General features: G+C 41.0%; 1 protein-coding gene across 4 annotated transcripts in view; it reads right to left on the bottom strand.

Annotated features, from left to right (window-relative positions):
• GRID2 (glutamate ionotropic receptor delta type subunit 2) overlaps nucleotides 1–19523 on the bottom strand; it is a 1039989-nt gene that overhangs the window by 73474 nt on the left and 946992 nt on the right. For all 4 annotated transcript variants that reach the window (XM_048847025.2, XM_048847024.2, XM_075127526.1 and 1 more), the window contains one exon: nucleotides 16028–16194. In XM_048847025.2, the coding sequence (XP_048702982.1) occupies nucleotides 16028–16194 (167 nt within the window). The remainder of the gene's footprint in view (nucleotides 1–16027; nucleotides 16195–19523) is intronic.

Here is a 19523-nt window from a genome sequence, read left to right as displayed (position 1 = left end):
GAACTGCAAATCTCAGCAAGCCTTTTTTGGTGGCTCAAGTCCAGAGTTTGTAATGAATCCCATAACCTGGTACAAACTTGCCTGGTTTGATATCTTACTAGGAATGTTTCAGAGCTCTGCTGTGAGAGCCTTCTGATACAACACAGACTGAGCTGGATGCCAATGTGAAAAAACTGAAATTACTCCAAAAAAAAAAAAAAAAAGGACCTGTATGATCATCCAAAAAAAAGAGACACTGGGATTTTTTCCTTGTGCAAATGTAATACTTGAATTGTTACTAGTGATAAAGGAAGATGCTTATGGATTCATAGATATTAAGGTCAGAAGGGACCATTATGATCATCTAGTCTGACCTCCTGCACAATGCAGGCCACAGAATCTCACCCACCCATTCCTGCAATAAACCTCTCACCTATGTCTGAGCTATTGAAGTCCTCAAATCATGGCTTAAAGACTTCAAGGAGTAGAGAATCCTCTAGCAAGTGACCCGTGCCCCAGGCAACAGAGGAAGGTGAAAAACCACCAGGGCCTCTTCCAATCCGCCCTGGAGGAAAATTCCTTCCCTACCCCAAATATGGTGATCAGCTGAACCCTGAGCATATGGGCAAGATTCACCAGCCAGACACCCAGGAAAGAATTCTCTGTCGTAACTCAGATCCCACCCCATCTAATATCCCATCACAGGCCATTGGGCTGATTTACCATGAATATTTAAAGATCAATTAATTGCCAAAATCATGTTATCTCATCAAACCATCTCCTCCATAAACTTATCGAGTTTAATCTTAAAGCCAGATAGGTCTTTTGCCCCCACTGCTTCCCTTGGAAGGCTATTCCAAAACTTCTAGAAGAAGCCTGTGAAAGAGCACATTAGTTTGCCTTATTGATGGATATATCAGCAATAATGCTGGTGTACTATATCTGGTGGCAATAAGTCATCAGACAGGAGAAAACATCAACAAAAACAAGTTTTCATCAGTTCACTCACCTGGGAACACTACAAATGGAACTTAAAAAAAAAAGCTCACCTCAAGATAGAAACCAACTGTGATCTTTAACAAAACCAACACAGCAGGCCAGATCAGCAGCATTTCTGCTGGTGAATAAGGATGTCATGCTATTTACAAAGATAATACACACAATCACTGAGATTTAATACTGTGACAATTCAAAATGTAAAGGGCTGGCTATCTTCATACCAGCAGTCTAAGGGCTTGTATATTTCAACATTTTAGAAAAGTGCTTATCTTTGGCTACATGATGAAGGGGACTAGAGATTACGCTTTTATTTTTATATTCAAGAGACAGAAGCGTGTACTGAAATATGTTTGAGAATGAGAAAGCTTGTACTTGAACAACCAAATGTGTTGAATTAATTTTAAAATGTAGCACAGTCAATAACAGCTTGGCTTGTGGTGTACCAACAGGAACATGGCTATACCATTTTGATAGCGAAATAATTTTCCAGGGACCAATTTGTGTTGTGTTTTCCTAAGGATACCTATGTAAATAAGCCACAAATTAACAGTAAAGTCATTATCAAACCTTCAATTTAAGTCACAGTAAGAAAGAGTAAAAAGCCCATACATTGTCATCAATTTTGCCATTTAAGAACTATCTATGACATTCAGCTCTGATGATAATTAGGTAACTAAGTTTCAACAAGTAAAAGGAAAGGAACTGAAACTCCCATTGAAAACTCTGTTGAGGACAGGTCTAGACTGTATCTACAGTAATTTCACACTCTGCCTGCAGACGTCTCCCTTAATCTCACCCACCTATTGTAGCACACACAATACTGTAATACAGAAGTTAAAGGAGAGAACGGTCCTTAACTCATACCCATTTTAAAGCAAATTTCTTGCACCTTTGGAAATTGGCCTCAGAACAGAGTGAAAAATTGATCCAATAAGTTTGGATTAAGAGTGGGAACAAGAAATTCACTGTAGTGGAGAGGGCATTAGATTTGGAGTCAGAACATTTGGGTCTGTCACTGACCTGATGGGTGACTGTGGGCATGTCACTTCATCTCCTTGCCTCAGTTTCCCCATCTGTAAAATGGAGTAACGGCACCCTCATGTGTAAAGCAGTTGAAGATCTCTGGATGAACATTGCTATGGGAGTGCTATTATTGTTATTTTACTACTTCTTTTACAAAGAAAGCTGTCTACTTAAACTTCAGATCTATACATTGGAGTGAGCAAAGAATATAAAACATGCCACTGCTACCAGCCCAGCAATGTATTTATATACATCAGTAGTATTTCTACTTCGAGTTAAAGATCTGTCAGTTCTGTTAAAACCCCTTACATTCAAGCAGAAATGATTTCATTTGAAATATAACTCAGAGCAGGTTTATTTTTTTTAAAAAAGTGAACATTGTGGACATTTTTTCATTTAGGAGGACTGTAAAGAATAATAATAGTTTGCACTTAGTTTGACTTTTATCCATGTTTTGTTCATATATTTTCTTCTATGTATACAAGAAGTTATCCCAGTTTTTACAAAACATGGCCTCAATTCTTCAAACTTTAATCAGACAAAACTCCCATTGAAAACAATGGGCACTCTACTTCCATGAGACTATAGGGTTGGGCCCAATATTTGATAGGTGGACTGTATGTACATACATATACATAGTATGAACATTTATTATTGATGTAATTGAGAGGAATGATGGCCTGGGATTATGACTCAAGGGACCTGGGTAGAGAACCATGAAATTCTTTAATTTTTGTATTGATTTAGTACTACAACATGTGACTGAAGAAACAAAAACCTACAGAAACCTTGACAAAGCAGTAAAGAAACAATGCAGAAAAAGAAAAGTGAAATTGGATAGAAAGTAAGGCTAGTGAAGCTGAAGAAGCAGGGGAAAGAAATGATATAAGAACAGTCTACCCTATCCTGAAACAGTTAACAGGATATGGATCAAAATTCAGAAGTGTCTCAGTGAAATGGAAACAAGGAGACATTTTGAAAACACAGGCAGAGCAAGAAAAATAGAAGTTCTAAACCAGCCAGAATCAGTTACAAGACTGGAATTTAACAATGATAAACCATTAGACCTAGATATAGATGTATCTGCGGTAAAAATCAAAGTAGTATAAAAAGCATTGGAGAAGCTGAAAAACAACAAGGCTCCTGGTTTGGACAGAATTCATCCTGAGATGCTTAAATATGGAGGCAAAGATGTGGAATCAATCCTCTGTTCTCTGTGCAACAAAATATGGATGGAGGAGAAAGTGCCAGAAGAATGGACCCTTGGTATCATAATTAAGTTACCAAAGATAGGTGATCTAAACAATTGTTCAAATTGCAGGGGAGTAACACTTCTATCTGTCACAGGAAAAATATTAACAGTAGTCCCTGAACAGAATGAAAGGAAAGATGGATACCATCCTATGTGAACAACAATCTGGATTTAGACAAGGGAGATTGTGCACACATGCTATTTTCACCCTGAGACAGATTATTGAGAACACAATTGAATTCCAAGGGAGTCTTGCCATCAATTTTGTGGACTTTCAAAAGGCATTCGATAGTGTAAACAGAGAAACAATGTGGAAAATTGTGGAATGTGGAATTCCAACAAAATTAATTGACATTATGAAGGCATTCTACGCCAACTCAAAATGCTGTATTAAAATGGAAAATGGATTGAGTAAGCCATTTAGCATCAAGACTGGTGTAAGGCAGGGGTGCATCCTGTCTCCTTTTTTGTTTATGCTAGTCATCGACTATGGATTAAAACAATGCGACAGTGATACATATGGCCTAAAATGGAACAATTCAAGGCTATTTGATCTAGACTTTGCTGACGACATCGCTCTTATCAATGAAGATGCTAACAGACTACAAAAATGCACAAACCAAGTAAAAGAAGAATGGAGAAGATAAGTTTGAGATACAATGCAAAGAAATGTAAAGTCATGTTAATGGGGACTACAGTGACAGAAATCAAAGCTGAAGAAGAGAAACTGGAGAAGGTGGACAATATCTTGGAAATATCATCAGCCAAGATGGTCCTAGTTCCAAGGAAATAAGAAGAATAATCAGGAAGGCAAATACTGCATTTGGAAGACCCAAAAACATCTTCCTCAAGACAAAACTGAATGTGTACAAAGCAATTGTTATCACCATGACAACATATACCAATGAGACATGGCAACTTACCAAGAAAGATATGCAAAAACTGGATGCATTTCATCACAAATGTCTGAGGAGAATACTGGGAATAACATATAGAGATAGGAAGATGAATGAAGAAGTCAGAAAAATTACTGGACAAGGCACCCTCTCACAAATCATCTACAAAAGATGACATCAGTGGCTGGGATACGTGCTGAGAATGGAAAAAGAACGCTTACCAAATACTGCCCTTGAATGGAAGCCAGAAAACGCAAGAAGAAAGAGAGGAAGACCGTGAAAAACATGGAAACAAATAGCTCTGAATGACAACAAGCACCTCAGCATGAAATGGGAAGATCTGGGGAGAAGGGCAGTTGACAGACAAGGATGGCAAATGTGGGTAGCCCAATGTGCAGCAAAGCATGGGATGGACTAGGGTCTAAGGTAAGGTAATTACTTTTATTTCATTTTATTGTGGAAAGTCCTGAGGGATTGTGTCAGGCCCTGCCCCAGAGTGAGCCCTTCCTAAACTCACCCAGCAGTGGTGACTCCCGTCCCATAGGAACCCCCTCCCGCCTCCACCCACCTTTGTGACCTCATGAATGGGGTTGCAGAACCACTCACATTTGGCCCAGCCACCCCCCTCCATCATGACAAAGGGGTCCAAATTTGAGGGAGTGGCATGGCAACCTGGTGCATGGGGTCACAGTGCCACTCACTCAGATTTGACCTGGCCATCCCCATGACGATGGAGGGGTGGCCAAGCTAAAGCTGAGGAGCACTGTGACTCCGTGTGCTAGGTCACAATGCCTTCAGCAGCAGGCGGCCAGGCCCAGTTTCCTGGGAGAGGCGTCACAAGGAGCTGCTGCAGGGTAAGTTGAGCTGCTGCAGGGTAAGTTTTACAAGTTGTTTGTACATTTTATTTCATGTTATTTTGCATTTGCAAAAAAACACAGGGCTCAAGCTCTGGATTCAATCCCTGGCTCTGGCACACATTACTTAATCTCTCTGTGCCTCTGTTCCCTGATCTAGAAAATGGAAATGACAACAATATTATTATTCCTTTGTCTTCTCTATTTAGATTGTAAGCTAATTTGGACAAGGATTGCTTCTTTGTATGTGTGCATACAGCATCTAGGGGACCTGATCTTGCTGGAGACCTCTAGCCGCTTCTACAAATAATAATAGAGTTACTCCAACTTTCCACTGGTGTAAGTGAGAGCAGAATTTCACCATGAGTAAATCTTTGATGTAATTACTATAAATACCTACACTATATTTTTATATTGTGCACTGATGAATGACAATTATATCTTATAAATTACTATAGGCACTTTATATGCAATAAAATATAAAGTCCCTGTCTCATGGGGACCTTAATCTTGATGCCTAAATCTAACTAATGTCAAATATGTATTTATAGGATTAAATTCCACTGTCAGTTTAACCAGTGAAAATCTGAAACAATTCCTTAAGCTGCAGATCCATCACCAATTAACTAAAATCCCCTAACAAGAAAATTAGCATAATATTAAAAAATAACATACACAGCCAACTTTGGGCCCTGTCCTGCAGCTGGCCCCCACTAAAAGTCCAGTTACTCTCCCAGGAATACTTACCACATGCAAAACAGCTAGAGGAGTTAGACTCAAGAAAAGCCAAGATGTTCACAGCTGAGGAGGGAACCTCTAATACTTACTCACAAGGGTGCAAAACACTTTGGTTACTATTCAGCTGCCTTTCTCTTGGGTTCTCAGGTTTAGGGGGTTTAATTCTTAACTGTGACTTTCCTTGCTTTTATGGTTCACACTACGTCTTAATAGAGATTTTGTGAATTATACACACATCAGCATATCTTTCTGATTAGTTCTGGTAGGTGTTAGACATTGTTACAGACACCGAGGCAGTACTTAGTGACACTTGGTAGTCACTTCTGTGAACTTGCAGACACTAACGCTGTTTTGCCTTTTCATATTTGTTTCCAAATCAAACATTTGTGATTTGTGGGGTGCACCCTGATGTGTAGTAATTTATAACAGCATTATGATTTATTTCAGTTTTAAGTGGCATATTTTCCTTTCTGCTGTGCAGTTTGCTCATTCACAGTTTTTTAATTGAAAACAGCAACAACTATAAAATGACAACACTAATGACAATAAAAGAAAAGGGACTGTTTTCTGCCTACACCGGTATGCTTCCTCATGGCTCAATTCTGCAAGGTACAGAATTGAGCTCTCCTCTAGCTCTCTGGTCCCATCCAGGACAGTACTTAAGCACGTGTCCAACTTTAATCACCTGAATAGGCACCTGCTTACGTGCCTCCCTACTCAGGGTCCCTGGAACTTAAAGTTAAGCATAATGTTAAGTGCTTATCTGGTCAGGCCTAGAGTGCTCAGCAACTCTGCAGTGTGCTGATCACCAAAATTCTTTCCAATGATGGTATCCATTAGAAGAACCTTTTAAAGTGCCTGATTATCAGAAAGCCTTTGAAAGAAATACCTTACTAGCTAGCTGATATGCAATGGGGCAGAGTGATTTCCAGTACACTGGATAGCTACTTAAAAAAATTAACTACATTTCTCTTCATGAGTTTTGAATTTCAGATGCTGGCTTTATAAACTTGGATTTCTTTGCTGTCCATTTAAAGTGTCCATTTATATTCATTTATGTGGCTTTATCTATTGTTTTATCAAGCAATTTCAATATTCTGGTTCTATATAAGCCATTCCCCTTACTCAGGAACTGCAGTCTGTAATAACAGCAATCAATGCAGTTCATTCTGAGAAATGTGTGTCAGAAAAAGACTGCTGTGACTTTGAAATATTGAAAGTGACTGATAACATAATACGTGAAGCAGAATAAATGCATACAAATGGAATTTTTAGCTGAGCAGTCCAAGTATGAACTAAATACAGTGTCAAAGTATTGCAGTGAAAGCTCTATCTGCAAGTAGTTACAATGGCAAATTACTAAAGGCACTCTGCAAAGTGTTTTATGAATAAAGCGGTGAGTACAGTTTTGCTTGGCTGTATCCTTTTGTGTGTGTGCCTGCACTTAGTCATGAAGCAGAACTAAATCATGTTCAAGAACAAAATATGGGAGTGGAAAAGTCGCTCAGTTTTTATAAAAGGCATCAGAGTCAACACAAATGGGACTAACGCCTTGGTTTACCAGTTTGGGCTAACATGGCTTGTCTGGCACTAAAATGGTGTATTAAAACCATGGTACAGAGTAGGAGTCACAAATCCTGCAAACTGATCCACAAGAGCAGGTCCTCACACCTTCACTGAGCCCCACTGAAATTGTGAGAGCAAAGGTCTGTCTGGGCAAATCTGACCACACTATCAGGGCCTCCACAGGAAGTAAGATATGAAAGCCTACCAATTAGAGGTTTTTCACATAGCCTTTCATTTGTTCAAAAAATGATCTGATTTTGCAAGAAAGCCTGCAAAAGACAGTTAAGTGTTTTTGCTAGAAATTATGACCGTTCTTGAATGAAAAATTCACTTAAGAATGGTTCTATTGTCCAGCAAAATCTCATAAATTATTGTATATTGTTTTCATTAATTTTTGCAAATAAAAATGGCCTTTCTAAACACCACTAATAGGGGCTTAAAAGTACAGCTAACATCCCATCCACATTGGCCAGATAAACTGCATTAGCCTGAACTGGTTTTAAAATGCGTTTAAAACCAGCTCTAATACACTTCATTTCCTCCTTTAAACAGGCCATATATGTTGCAAGCAAGAACTAAGGAAGAGAAAGCAGCCACTAAAAATACATTATAAGGCTTATGCTATTTGAAAATCTCCCTCAATTTGTTGTACAGAAGATTCCCATGCTACCGCAACTAAAAAAACCTCAACCCTCCACCCCCACCTTTCTGGATTTCATCCTATGAACAGGGTTTAACAATTAAACAAGTTTAGCTCAAGCTTTCTCCCCTGATTTGCCTGCTCCTTAAGTTCCTTCTTCAGGACTGCTCAGTCCATATTCTGGATCCTTTCTACCCCCCCTCCCAAAGAGCAACTCGCATCTCTCTGACATCCTGCTCATCTGCTTCACTGAGTTGGCAGAACCCTCATTACCCTGCTCCCATCAGCATCAACGTATGTTAACAGGGCTGACAGTTTCAAACTAACACTGCCTGTCTGTTACAGGAAAGTTTGGTTCTAAGCTACCCGAAATCCAACCTCTGTACTCGTTAGAAATACAAAACGAGAAAAGATCACCGAGGGTAGCAACATGCTGGAATATATTTCAGTTTTACTGTTTTTTGAACTTACAACTGAGCACTTTTAAGTGAGGGATATATAAATACTGCCAGTATAACATTATAATGCGAGGAATGCAATATAGTATACATTATTTTCACTGCCATGGGAACTGCATGTACATTTGAGGGCAAAATTTGGCCCTTTACATGTCAAAACTCAGTTGCTTAAGGCAAACAAAAAAGAAAAAAAAGGCTGATTAGTAAGAAATAGTTCAGAGGGTAGAGTATACTGTCAACTTTAACACACAAAGAAAAGAGTGCTTCTTTGCAGTAGCTTACACAATCAGTGGGGATTCAATTTGCATTGCATAACCAGTTTTTCTTTTTATAACTGTGAAGGAAGTGCTCATCATGAAGACAAGGGATTACTGCACTAACTTGGACCATGCTCAGTGTAGGCAGGGGATGTAAAAGCTTTCAGGCATGGCTCTTCCATTGCACCTCAGTTCCAACCTGCAGAATCCCTCTGACATTCTAGCCTGGGGCATCTATTGAACTAAAACTGCCAATCATACTGAACTGTGTCCTTTTTTTGTGATTTATCTGTGACCAGCTTCCCTGAAATGCACACTGTACTAAGAAAGCTCCAGTGCCTTTCCCCAAGACTGTCTCATCGTGCTCCATCTGCAGCTCAGCTGCATCAGAATCTTTTAACCCCTCCCCCCCAATTAATAATAAAGCAAAAAGCTGCATTAGACTTTTAGCCGTGTTTCTATTTGTGTTTCAATTTATTTCAGACTTTATTATATAGCTATTAATTTAAGCCCCGCAAGCACCAGTACCATCGAACAAGGGGCAGTGTAGGCAGAACCAATACAGTTAGTTTCCTAACCCCTTGTCAGGGAATCTGCTCACCGCTAGTGCACCTCCTCCTAGTCAGAAGCTGATTCCAGGTTCACCACCTCCTTTCCACCTCTCACCACAGGCTCTGCCTTCTCTTCCTGGCTCTCAGCGAGGCAAGATGCCCTGTGTTCCTGGTTTAGCCCTCTGGCAGAGTCATGAGTGTCCTCCCTTCCAGGGTATTAAAGTACCTTCTTACAAATGGGCTCAGGCCCTCTTCCTATCCACTGCTCAGCTGGTCCACTTCCCCAGTGGCTAGTAGGGGAACCTGGACCCACCCTCTTATCCAGGTTCCAGCTCAGAGACCCTCTCTTCAGCAGCCATGGTCTGTTCCATTCTGGATCTTACTGCCTCTTCCCTGAGCCTTCCTGAACCTTCTGGCTCCCCCACTTCTGCAGGTTTGCCAGCCCCCAAACTTCCTCCTCTAAGGGAGTTACCTTTGCTCTGTAACCCCCAAACACACACCCCGTCACTCAGGGAGCAGCTACAGACTACTTCCCTGCAGCCCCCTCTCTGCTAACAACTTCCTGTCTTTATATACCCAGCCCAGTCCCTTCCTCCTCAGCTGGGCTTCCTCATTATTCAGTCAGGAGATTACTGAAGCCACCCAATACCCCTCAGCTGTGGCCTGTCTTGTTAATTGGCCCCTTTCTTAGCCTATTTTAACCCCTTCAGGGCAAGTGTGGGGTGAACACCCCATCACACCCCTGTAAGGAAAGCATACTTTGCTGTACCACCATCACCAGCTGCATGCAGCAGGGGAGGTGCAGACAGATAATAAGCAAGGCAACTCCTTTCTAGACAGCATAGAACTCCCTGGGGCATTCCACCTTGGTCATACAGTGAGGTGGGATGTGGCGAGACAAAACCTTCCTAGGATAGTGAGGGTCTGTCTTCATCATATTCATTATTATGGGGAGGTTATTATTTTTGGTGATAAGCTACTATGGGGAGTATTGGTTTAACTTGTAAGGTTGTATTGTAGACTTGTGGGTCAGAGGTTCTCTGTAAGGAAGAGAAGGAGGATACTTATGTGGAGAGGTGGGAGGAGGAGAATGGATTGCTTGAGGTGGGGTTGTAAAGGGCACAATGATAGTTTTTTGCTGGTAAGGTATTTTATTGAGGTGAGACTATAAGCTCTTCTCATAGTTCCACTTTTAGTCCTGGGCCACTGGCCTAGATCCACTGACACAGAGACTAGGTATACAGAATATAGCAACCCTCCTTTTCATCTAGAGTCAGAGGTCTGCTGGAGCAGCATGAAGAGAGGGTGACATTTTCAGAGGTGGGGACTTTAACTGGAGTTTATCTTAAAGGCTTCCTATATAACACATCTCTACCCGAAACAGGGCAGAGACTTTCTGGGACCCATGGGTTTACTGAAGTGATAAAAATGACAGAAGAGAGAGCCAGGCTGCTTTGAGCACAGCCAAAAGCTACACCAGATGTGCTAGAAAGTATGCTGCATGTACAAGCCTGGTTCTTTCCTAGGCATCTGAAATTTGGATTATTGAAAGCATGATGAATGAGGTACATGAAGCAAAGCTTTGAAGATGGCACCAGGAAAATCACTACCAGTCTCTATTTCTTTTGTTTATCATTGTAAAAAAAAAAAGGGAACTGGGTTCACCTTCTGATCCACTAAGTCATCATGACTTTTCATCATTTCTGGTAAGCGCAATGTTAGGTTTCCAAAGTAGCAATACTGAAGCTCCATGTGCCAAGAACTTCTCCTCTGAAGTCATGAGTATAATACATACAATTGTTATGCTCTTGTTTTTTGTGTGTACAACTTTAAGTGTCCAGAAGTTTGTTGAGGCAGCTGCCATTCTGCAAGGCACAGCTGACCCTGCAAGCTACAGAGGAGTGACACATTGTGCTTTCTGATGGTGACTTTACCTTTGTTCTTACATTGTTTCCCTTCATCTCAAAGTAAAGTTATTTCAACAAATAAGAACATAGTTGCTTATTGTGTATGAAAAATACAAAACAATTGCAGCTTGATGTTAGTATTTAGCCTTGTTTGTCAGCCTCAGATCGAATTTTGGGTTTGACTTTTGATACTCTTAAATCCTTACTTATATGTGTGAAGAACAAAGGATAATGACACGGTGTGTTGCTTCTGCCCAGCCAGATGGGTTTGTTAGTACAATGAGAAAGAGATAAGAAACAGAGCACAGCTAAAGTGATACAGGATATAGTGGGAGTGTAATATATGATGAGCATAGACTGGAAGGCTGCCTGGCTCTTCTCTTAAGCCAAGGTCAAGCAACCAGTTAGGAGCGGGATGGGGGAGAGGCATAAAAACACTAGAAGCCAAAGAAAAGCCTGGCCTTGGCCAGAGCACAACCTCACCCCTTATCCCTCCCATGGAATACAAAAGAGGTGGGATGAAGACCCCAGACTCATGACCCTCCAAAACAGAACATGACCATAAGCTGAAAGGGGTGTGACTAGGGGATGCACTACAGGTATATATCAGCCTTAGGAGAAGGAGGAGGAGGTGGGAATGTGAACACAGGCAATGCTCTGCAGCGTCAGAGCTGGGAACGGATCATTGGAAAACAGATTCTGCTGGCATGTAGAGCTATGGATATGCTGGCTTGGAACTAACCCCAACAAATATCCCGTTGCCTGTAATTCAGTTTTTTGGTCTTCTGCTTTCTGTCTGCATGACAAGAACCGGGGAGGGGGTGAAGGGAAAGCCCTCTAACACTTGATTTTCAGAGGTATTGAGCACTGACAGCTCCCAATTACCTCAGTGAAAATCAGGCCACTGGCCTCTGAAACTTATAAAAAATTTACCTTTTCTCTCTCAATCATCATCTATCATTTGGATCCTAACACAGAACTGAAAAATCTGAGTGTAAAAGAAAAAGTGGAATCATAGAATATCAGGGTTGGAAGGGACCCCTGAAGGTCATCTAGTCCAACCCCCTGCTCGAAGCAGGACCAATTCCCAGTTAAATCATCCCAGCCAGGGCTTTGTCAAGCCTGACCTTAAAAACCTCTAAGGAAGGAGATTCTACCACCTCCCTAGATAACGCATTCCAGTGTTTCACCACCCTCTTAGTGAAAAAGTTTTTCCTAATATCCAATCTAAACCTCCCCCACTGCAACTTGAGACCATTACTCCTCGTTCTGTCATCTGCTACCATTGAGAACAGTCTAGAGCCATCCTCTTTGGAACCCCCTTTCAGGTAGTTGAAAGCAGCTATCAAATCCCCCCTCATTCTTCTCTTCTGCAGGCTAAACAATCCCAGCTCCCTCAGCCTCTCCTCATAAGTCATGTGTTCCAGACCCCTAATCATTTTTGTTGCCCTTCGCTGGACTCTCTCCAATTTATCCACATCCTTCTTGTAGTGTGGGGCCCAGAACTGGACACAGTACTCCAGATGAGGCCTCACCAATGTCGAATAGAGGGGAACGATCACGTCCCTCGATCTGCTCGCTATGCCCCTACTTATACATCCCAAAATGCCATTGGCCTTTTTGGCAACAAGGGCACACTGCTGACTCATATACAGCTTCTCGTCCACTGTCACCCCTAGGTCCTTTTCCGCAGAACTGCTGCCTAGCCATTCGGTCCCTAGTCTGTAGCGGTGTAGTGGAGAAGTGAATGAGATGAGAACATTTTGCGGTTGCCTTATTCTTGACCTACAATAGACACCACATGCTCAGAACTGAGCAATTGCTGTAGTGCCAGGGGAAATATAGACTTCTATGACATATCCTGACAGAATTTACGATTACTTTTATACCTCCCAGGAGCACAATGGAGGATTTAAGGCTCAGGATTGAAGAGAGTTCTTAATAGGTGTCATGTTGCATGTCGGCACACAGTTCCTACTGAACCAAGGGACACATCCTCTTGGAACTTTTCCTGTAGCTTTCAGTAGTTTGCAGTATTAAAGCTCCTGTCATTACTTTAAAAAAAGAACTCGAGTGTGCTGCCCACAGGGCTGCTCGTGCACAGGTGGTCATCTATTAATGGCAAAAAAAAAATGGGGGGGGTATTCTAACCTACCTGAGCACATCGATTTGTTGTCTAATGGCATGGACAGGTGTATTTGTCAAAATCTGTCAAGTGATTATGAAGTCATTGAGACAAGCTGAAAGGTCCATTATTCAAATCTTTCCTAGAGGGATTTCACTATTATTTTGATTCAATTACGTTGTATCTGCATTCTAGATGGAGTAGAATCAACTGGTTTCAGAGATACAATTATACAGATGGTCGTCACCATGGCTATCTGAGACCCTGAGTGGTTCCCTTCACATGTGAATACAGCTAAAAACCAGTCTCATTAAATATTCAAAAACCTAACTGTTCATATCTTTGTTTCAGCTTAGAACAAAGTCTATACATAGATTTAAAGACCAATTGCTTCGTTTTCTAAAGCTTCCAGTTTTTACCCTTTTAATAAATAATACCACAAAAAAAAGCTTATTTGAAGACATTTTGATATTCCACTTAGAGCAGAACTACTTTTCTCATTTACTATTTGCAATTTCTACACTGTGCTGAAAGCCAAGAGATTTTTTTCAGCCCAAAACGCTTAAATCTGCAGAATTTCGAAAGAAAATCTTGTATTTGGTGTTACTCTTGCTTTTTTTAAACCTGTTAGTTAAAAAAAAAGTAGTTAGAGAGGCTATTGCATATGAAGGTTTCAGAATGTGTGTTTCAGGGGGAAGGGAATTTTTTTTTTTCTTAACTGTAGTTGTGATCATGTCTAATACCGTGGGGACTAATATGCCTTACAAGCATATCCCTGCTTGCAGATGCTATTATTGTATCAGTAACAAAATTATAGTTACTCTTAATAAAATGAAAATACTACTACTATTTTGCACATATAGCTCACTCTGATCTGAGGGTATCAAAACCTTAATGTACAAGACTGGGCAAAATTCCTAGTGACTTCAGTGGGGCCAGGATTTCATCCTTGGTCTCCAGCTTCTCTCTGTTTCCATTTCTTAAAAATCAAACTCATGTGGATAATGCTCAGAACAAGATGACTTAAGACCCTGAATGGCACCTGATCACATCACTCTCCCCTCTCTATGTATCTGTTCAAGAGCTTAGATAGCTGGGAAAATTCCTTAGAAAGATTATAGGAAGGATTTTTCCTTGCTTATTTTGCGTACTGTATATCAAGTGAACAATGCTCGAGTCCTAGATATTTTCTGCTGAGCTTACTTGGTCATGTTCACGGAAAGTTTCAATATTTTTGACAAGCAACTCCCTATAATGTTTTATATACATACACTCACATACATATACATACACACATATACATACACACACGCGCACGCACATACACACACACACACAATCAGATATATAACTCAATGCATTTAACTTCTTCATCACTTCCGTAAACTTTAGATTTTTGTTCAAGTTTATCTCAGAGCACAAGTCAGGCAAATAGTTCCCAATCAATAATATATTCACTGAATATTAGTCCCTTTCTGCTCATAGAATATCTGTGAGCAGACAACGATTTCCTTGAATTTACGTATTACTTGAAATAATTCAACAACCATCTTTTTTAATATTATACTCTATTAAGTGAATGCAAATATTTAAAAATCAAACTGTGCTGCTTAGTTGTAACTGGTCAGATAAGTCACATAGCGTTATTTCTGGTTGTCTCTTTTCCCTATGATGATGAATGCATAAGCACAATTCTGGCACAATTACTTGGACAGGAGAATTTAAAATTCAGTCCTGTGAATATTCAATATTATAACTCTGACATTTGCTTTCTGCAGGTATCTGTGCCAGTATCTGAATAGTCTGACTATTAAAAGAAAGTGAACACAAGGGGTACAAGCCTGAATGAAACATATTAATATGACATAGGGAAGGATATCCAATATGACAGCCACACAAAAGAAATTCCAACAAAGCAAGTGTGAAATGCTGTTATTTGCCTTAAGCACAAATACTTAGATATAGGTTTGGGAGAAAAGGTTTGAATAAATAGGAACCATATAATTCACCCAGACCTTCATCCAAAATTCAAACTGGATACAAAATAAAGTTTTCCTGTGGTTTATAAAAGTATGTTTGTTCGTTATTGTTGGGTTTTTTTCCCATTTCACATGCATCTGCAATTTTGAGTTAATACTGAATGCTGAGAAAGCACAATAAAGACAATTCTGTTGGTATTTCTGGTCTGACCAAAAGCAATAGGTACCAGAAATCTCACTAGAGATCTCACTTTTGCAGCTCCAAAAAGTTGAGTAAGCTTTGGAAATACCTCCTAACTTTCTTACACTATTTTCTCTCCTTAGAAAAGGCTTGTAACTTTTTTGGGGGAGGGGACATCTTCTCAAGAGCACTGAGTGGGGGACCCTGCTATTCACATAACATAGGTTCCACAAATCTTTTTTGCTGCCAATAAATTTCAGTTCAACTCTCTGTTGTTTCTCAGGAGGGGTGAGAGCAACTAAAGCAAAACTAAGTATTTTAATGATACTGCTAGAGGAATGAATAATCAACTTCAGCATAAAATATCAGAATATGCAATTGGTAGTTACCTGCTTCAATGACATGTTCAATGATGTAAGGCCAGGTGACTCCAGTGTCTTTTTTCATTCCTTTCTTTTTGCAAAGTGGGACATTTTTCTGTTTTTACGTAGGTTCACAAGTAAGTGAATGTATATTTAGAAAATCAGGAAGTTTTTCTCCCAAAGAAAATGCAACTAGAAATGGTTCCACAGCTGAGAGATATCTGCCCTTAATCCCTATTCCATCCTCTCCAGAATCTTACCTTTGCGAGAAGACATCTCTGTAGGGGCTGCCATGCTGGAGTGCAATTCCATATCCCCTGTCTGCGACAGTGTTCCCAACTGTGTAAAAGGAGCAGTCTGGGTCATTGATGGCCACGTATTCCAGTACTGCTGCATCCCACACAAAGGCATAGTTCCCATATTTAACCTGTAGCAAATAGAAGAAGAGCTTAAGGCTGCAGCTTGTCAACTCCAAAACAAGGCAGTTGTGACCAAAACTCGTTACCATCTGAAGGCTGTTTGGTTAAAAAAATGTTGAGGTTTCAGTCCAGTTCCCAGCAGGTAAGTGTCCATATCCCCAAAACCACTGCCACAACTGATGCTCGTTGATTCTTTTGTTTGTAGACGCAGCAGACATGCTAGGAATTGAATGTGAACTGAAAACAATTTGCCCTCAGAGATGAGGCATGCTGGTGGAGAATTTGGGATAAGTTTGTACTCTTCTGGTTCAGTGTACAAATGGAGGACTTCAGTCCCCAGGGCTATTAACTGGGCACCTTTCACCTGTGCTAAATTCACACAGTGTAGATGTATTTGTGAGAGAGAATCAATGCAGTGCCTATTTTACTCCCTTCACACTTGTGACCAACCCTCTGGACCTGGTGAAAGGATAATTTTATGGTGAAGACAATGGATTGAGACAGAGAAGATCTGTCATCAATTCTCAGTTCTGCCACTGATTCCATGTATGACCTTGGACATGTCACTTGGTAACAGATTTTCAGAAAAGCACGACTCTCATTTAGGACCAACATGGAGTAGCCAGATTTTCAAAAGTGCTCAAAGGGAGCTGCTGGGTACTGAGAATTTTTGAAAATCTAGTTATTTATCTCTGTCTAAATTCCATATCTGTGAAATGGGAATAGTAATTCCCTGCTTCAGAAGGATACCATGAGAATAAATATATTAATATTTGTAAGGTGCTCAGAGGCTGTGGTGATTGGAACCAGATAAGTATCTAGATAGAAAATTGCTTCAGTGACCTAAATACAAGATTCTTTTAAAGGGAAGCATTGCTCTACAGATATATTTCCCCTGTATTTAAAAAAAACCACAGTAGCAGCTCTGTGTTTCATTGTCAAGATGGACCACGACTGGCATATCACAATACCATTCCAAAGAAAGCTCCACTTAGACCACACTAATGGAAAGATTTCTTCCTTAAATTATACTAATGGAAAATGAGATGCCTTGCCCACCCTACTAGGTTGTCGAATCTGCTAGGCAAATCTTACATGGGCAGTTCATGCAGCCTCTTTTACGAGTGATTTCCGCTATGTTAATATAGCTTTCTTGCTCAGCTTTCTTGTTTTAGCCAAACAATTAAATGATTGTGTTTCTGAAGATTATTTTATCATCCAGGGTGATAGAGCTCTTGGAAGTATTGTTGACTAGCCCTGGTGTTTCTGGCATTACTTGATGCACTTTTGTTGTCCGTGTGAAGCCCTTGGGCTCGTAGATGTGAATCACCACAATTGTGACTGAATCTGCAATTGTAATTGCTATCCAGACACAAAATCTTTGTTAATCCGCCAGGACATATCACTCCTCACAGCAGCAGCACTATTAATACTAGGTGGCCCGCTTGTCCAAGACGTAAATGCCACTGGCATGTGAAATAGAATTAGCTCTACCTAGAGAGGAACATACTCCTCAGCTGGGTCCATATCTTGAACTGATCCTAGGGCTTGCCTACACAAGAATGTAGCAGCAGTTGAACTTAAAGCTGCGTGGATACTCTTATTTTGGTTTATACCAGGTTTATTTTGGTTTACCTAAATAAATTAGGAAAAGATTTAATTAATCTGAAATAATTCTCATTTCATCCAAACTAAGGGGGTTTGCACCTGTTTAATTAAAATGGTTAAAAACCCCACTGATTTAAATTAAGCCGGTACAATTTTGGGAATTAAAGAAGGCCGTAGCATCTAAACACAAGCATTACTCCTGTAAGGAGAGGATACATCTCACATCTTATCCACCAGTATATCAACTTCCTGTATTAAATTACACACACACACACACACACACACACACACGATGTTAAAAGATCATTACTAAGGTTAAAAAGTCAAACACTAAAAAGTTAGGAAATGCCCTACATAAGGTTGCCTTCTTTTTGTGTGTAATCTCCTATGCTTTTAGAAAAGCAAACTGAACCCTGTCCCAGAAATTCCATCATGTGGCATCATACTGACACCCACATGGTTCATTAGCAGGGTTGGAGCCTTTAGATCCACTGTACTGGCCTTTCCCACTTGACTTAAAAGAGCAACTGACACCAATAATAGGTTGTCATCCTCTATGTGGGTCAGTGCTAGAGAAAGATGAGACATGCACTTTACCAGTGGGTTTCACAGATATTTGCTGAGCAGAAGAATGATGAAACTCAGAAATTTTAGGTCCCATTCCAGGAGCTGGAAGGGATTTTGCTCTAATGCAGAGTTTCTCCACTTGGATCATGACTCAAAACTGGGTCACCAGAATGTGTCAAATGATCATAGAGCTGGCTTTGCTCAGCTCCCCGCTCCAGGAGTTGCGACCTGATGCACGGGGTCACAGTGCCACTCAGCTATGGCCCAGCCTTACATCACGATGGCAGGGGGCCAGCCTGGTTAAATTTGAGTAAGTGGTGCTGTGACCCCATGCACCAAGTCACAATACCACTCTCACCAATTTGGCCTGGCCAGCCCTGCCATCAGGTCAATGCCTGAAGCGAGGAGCCAAACCCAGCCAGCATTGCAGGAGAGGAGACAGGACATAATGGTTGGTGTTACATTCCCCAGTAAGTACTGGTTCCCTGATATATCCTCTGCCCCACAGCCAGGTGACACCCCGTCTTCCATGCCCCCTGTCCTGCCTTGCATCTTGGGCCCCTCCATGTATCCCCAATCCCAAAGCTGTGTGACTCCCCCTCTGTCATACCATCCATCCTGGCCCCCCGCACCCCAGATCTTCCCCCACTGCAACCCCCATCCCCTTCCACACCCAACTCCTTTCCTCAGCTCCCCCACATATCCCACAGGAACCCAAATCCCCCATCCCTTTACCCTCTGCTCCCTGTGGATCGTGTGTGGGGGCTGTGTGGTTTTTTTTGGGAAGTTAGCCGCTTGCTACCTCTGCCCGCATATCCTTTCCCCAGTCTCCCACTTCACTCTCTCACCCCGCTGTCCCAATCTCCTCTCCCAGCACAAGCCACCTCTTGCCCCCTCTGAATTTGTATTAGGCATCTCCTACCTCCAAGTTGCTTGGGTCAAACAGCAGAGGCTGTTTTCAGTTCTTGTGCCTGGCCCTGTCCTGTCCTGTGGTAGCACAGAGCTGAAAGTGCAGGGAAAGTCCTGCTCAGCCCTGGGCTGGAGCATGCCCAGTGCAGATGGGATTTTTATGGAATTTAGTCTGCAAAGCTCTAGCAAGTCTCTACTGAGCATATACAAACTGTAATTTTTTTTAAAGGCTTATAACTTGGCAAATTTCAGT

Source organism: Caretta caretta, chromosome 4 (assembly GCF_965140235.1).
Source record: "Caretta caretta isolate rCarCar2 chromosome 4, rCarCar1.hap1, whole genome shotgun sequence".
Lineage (NCBI taxonomy): Eukaryota > Metazoa > Chordata > Testudines > Cheloniidae > Caretta > Caretta caretta.
The sequence above is the reverse complement of the archived record's forward strand: the minus strand, read 5'-3'. Positions and strand labels throughout refer to the sequence as shown.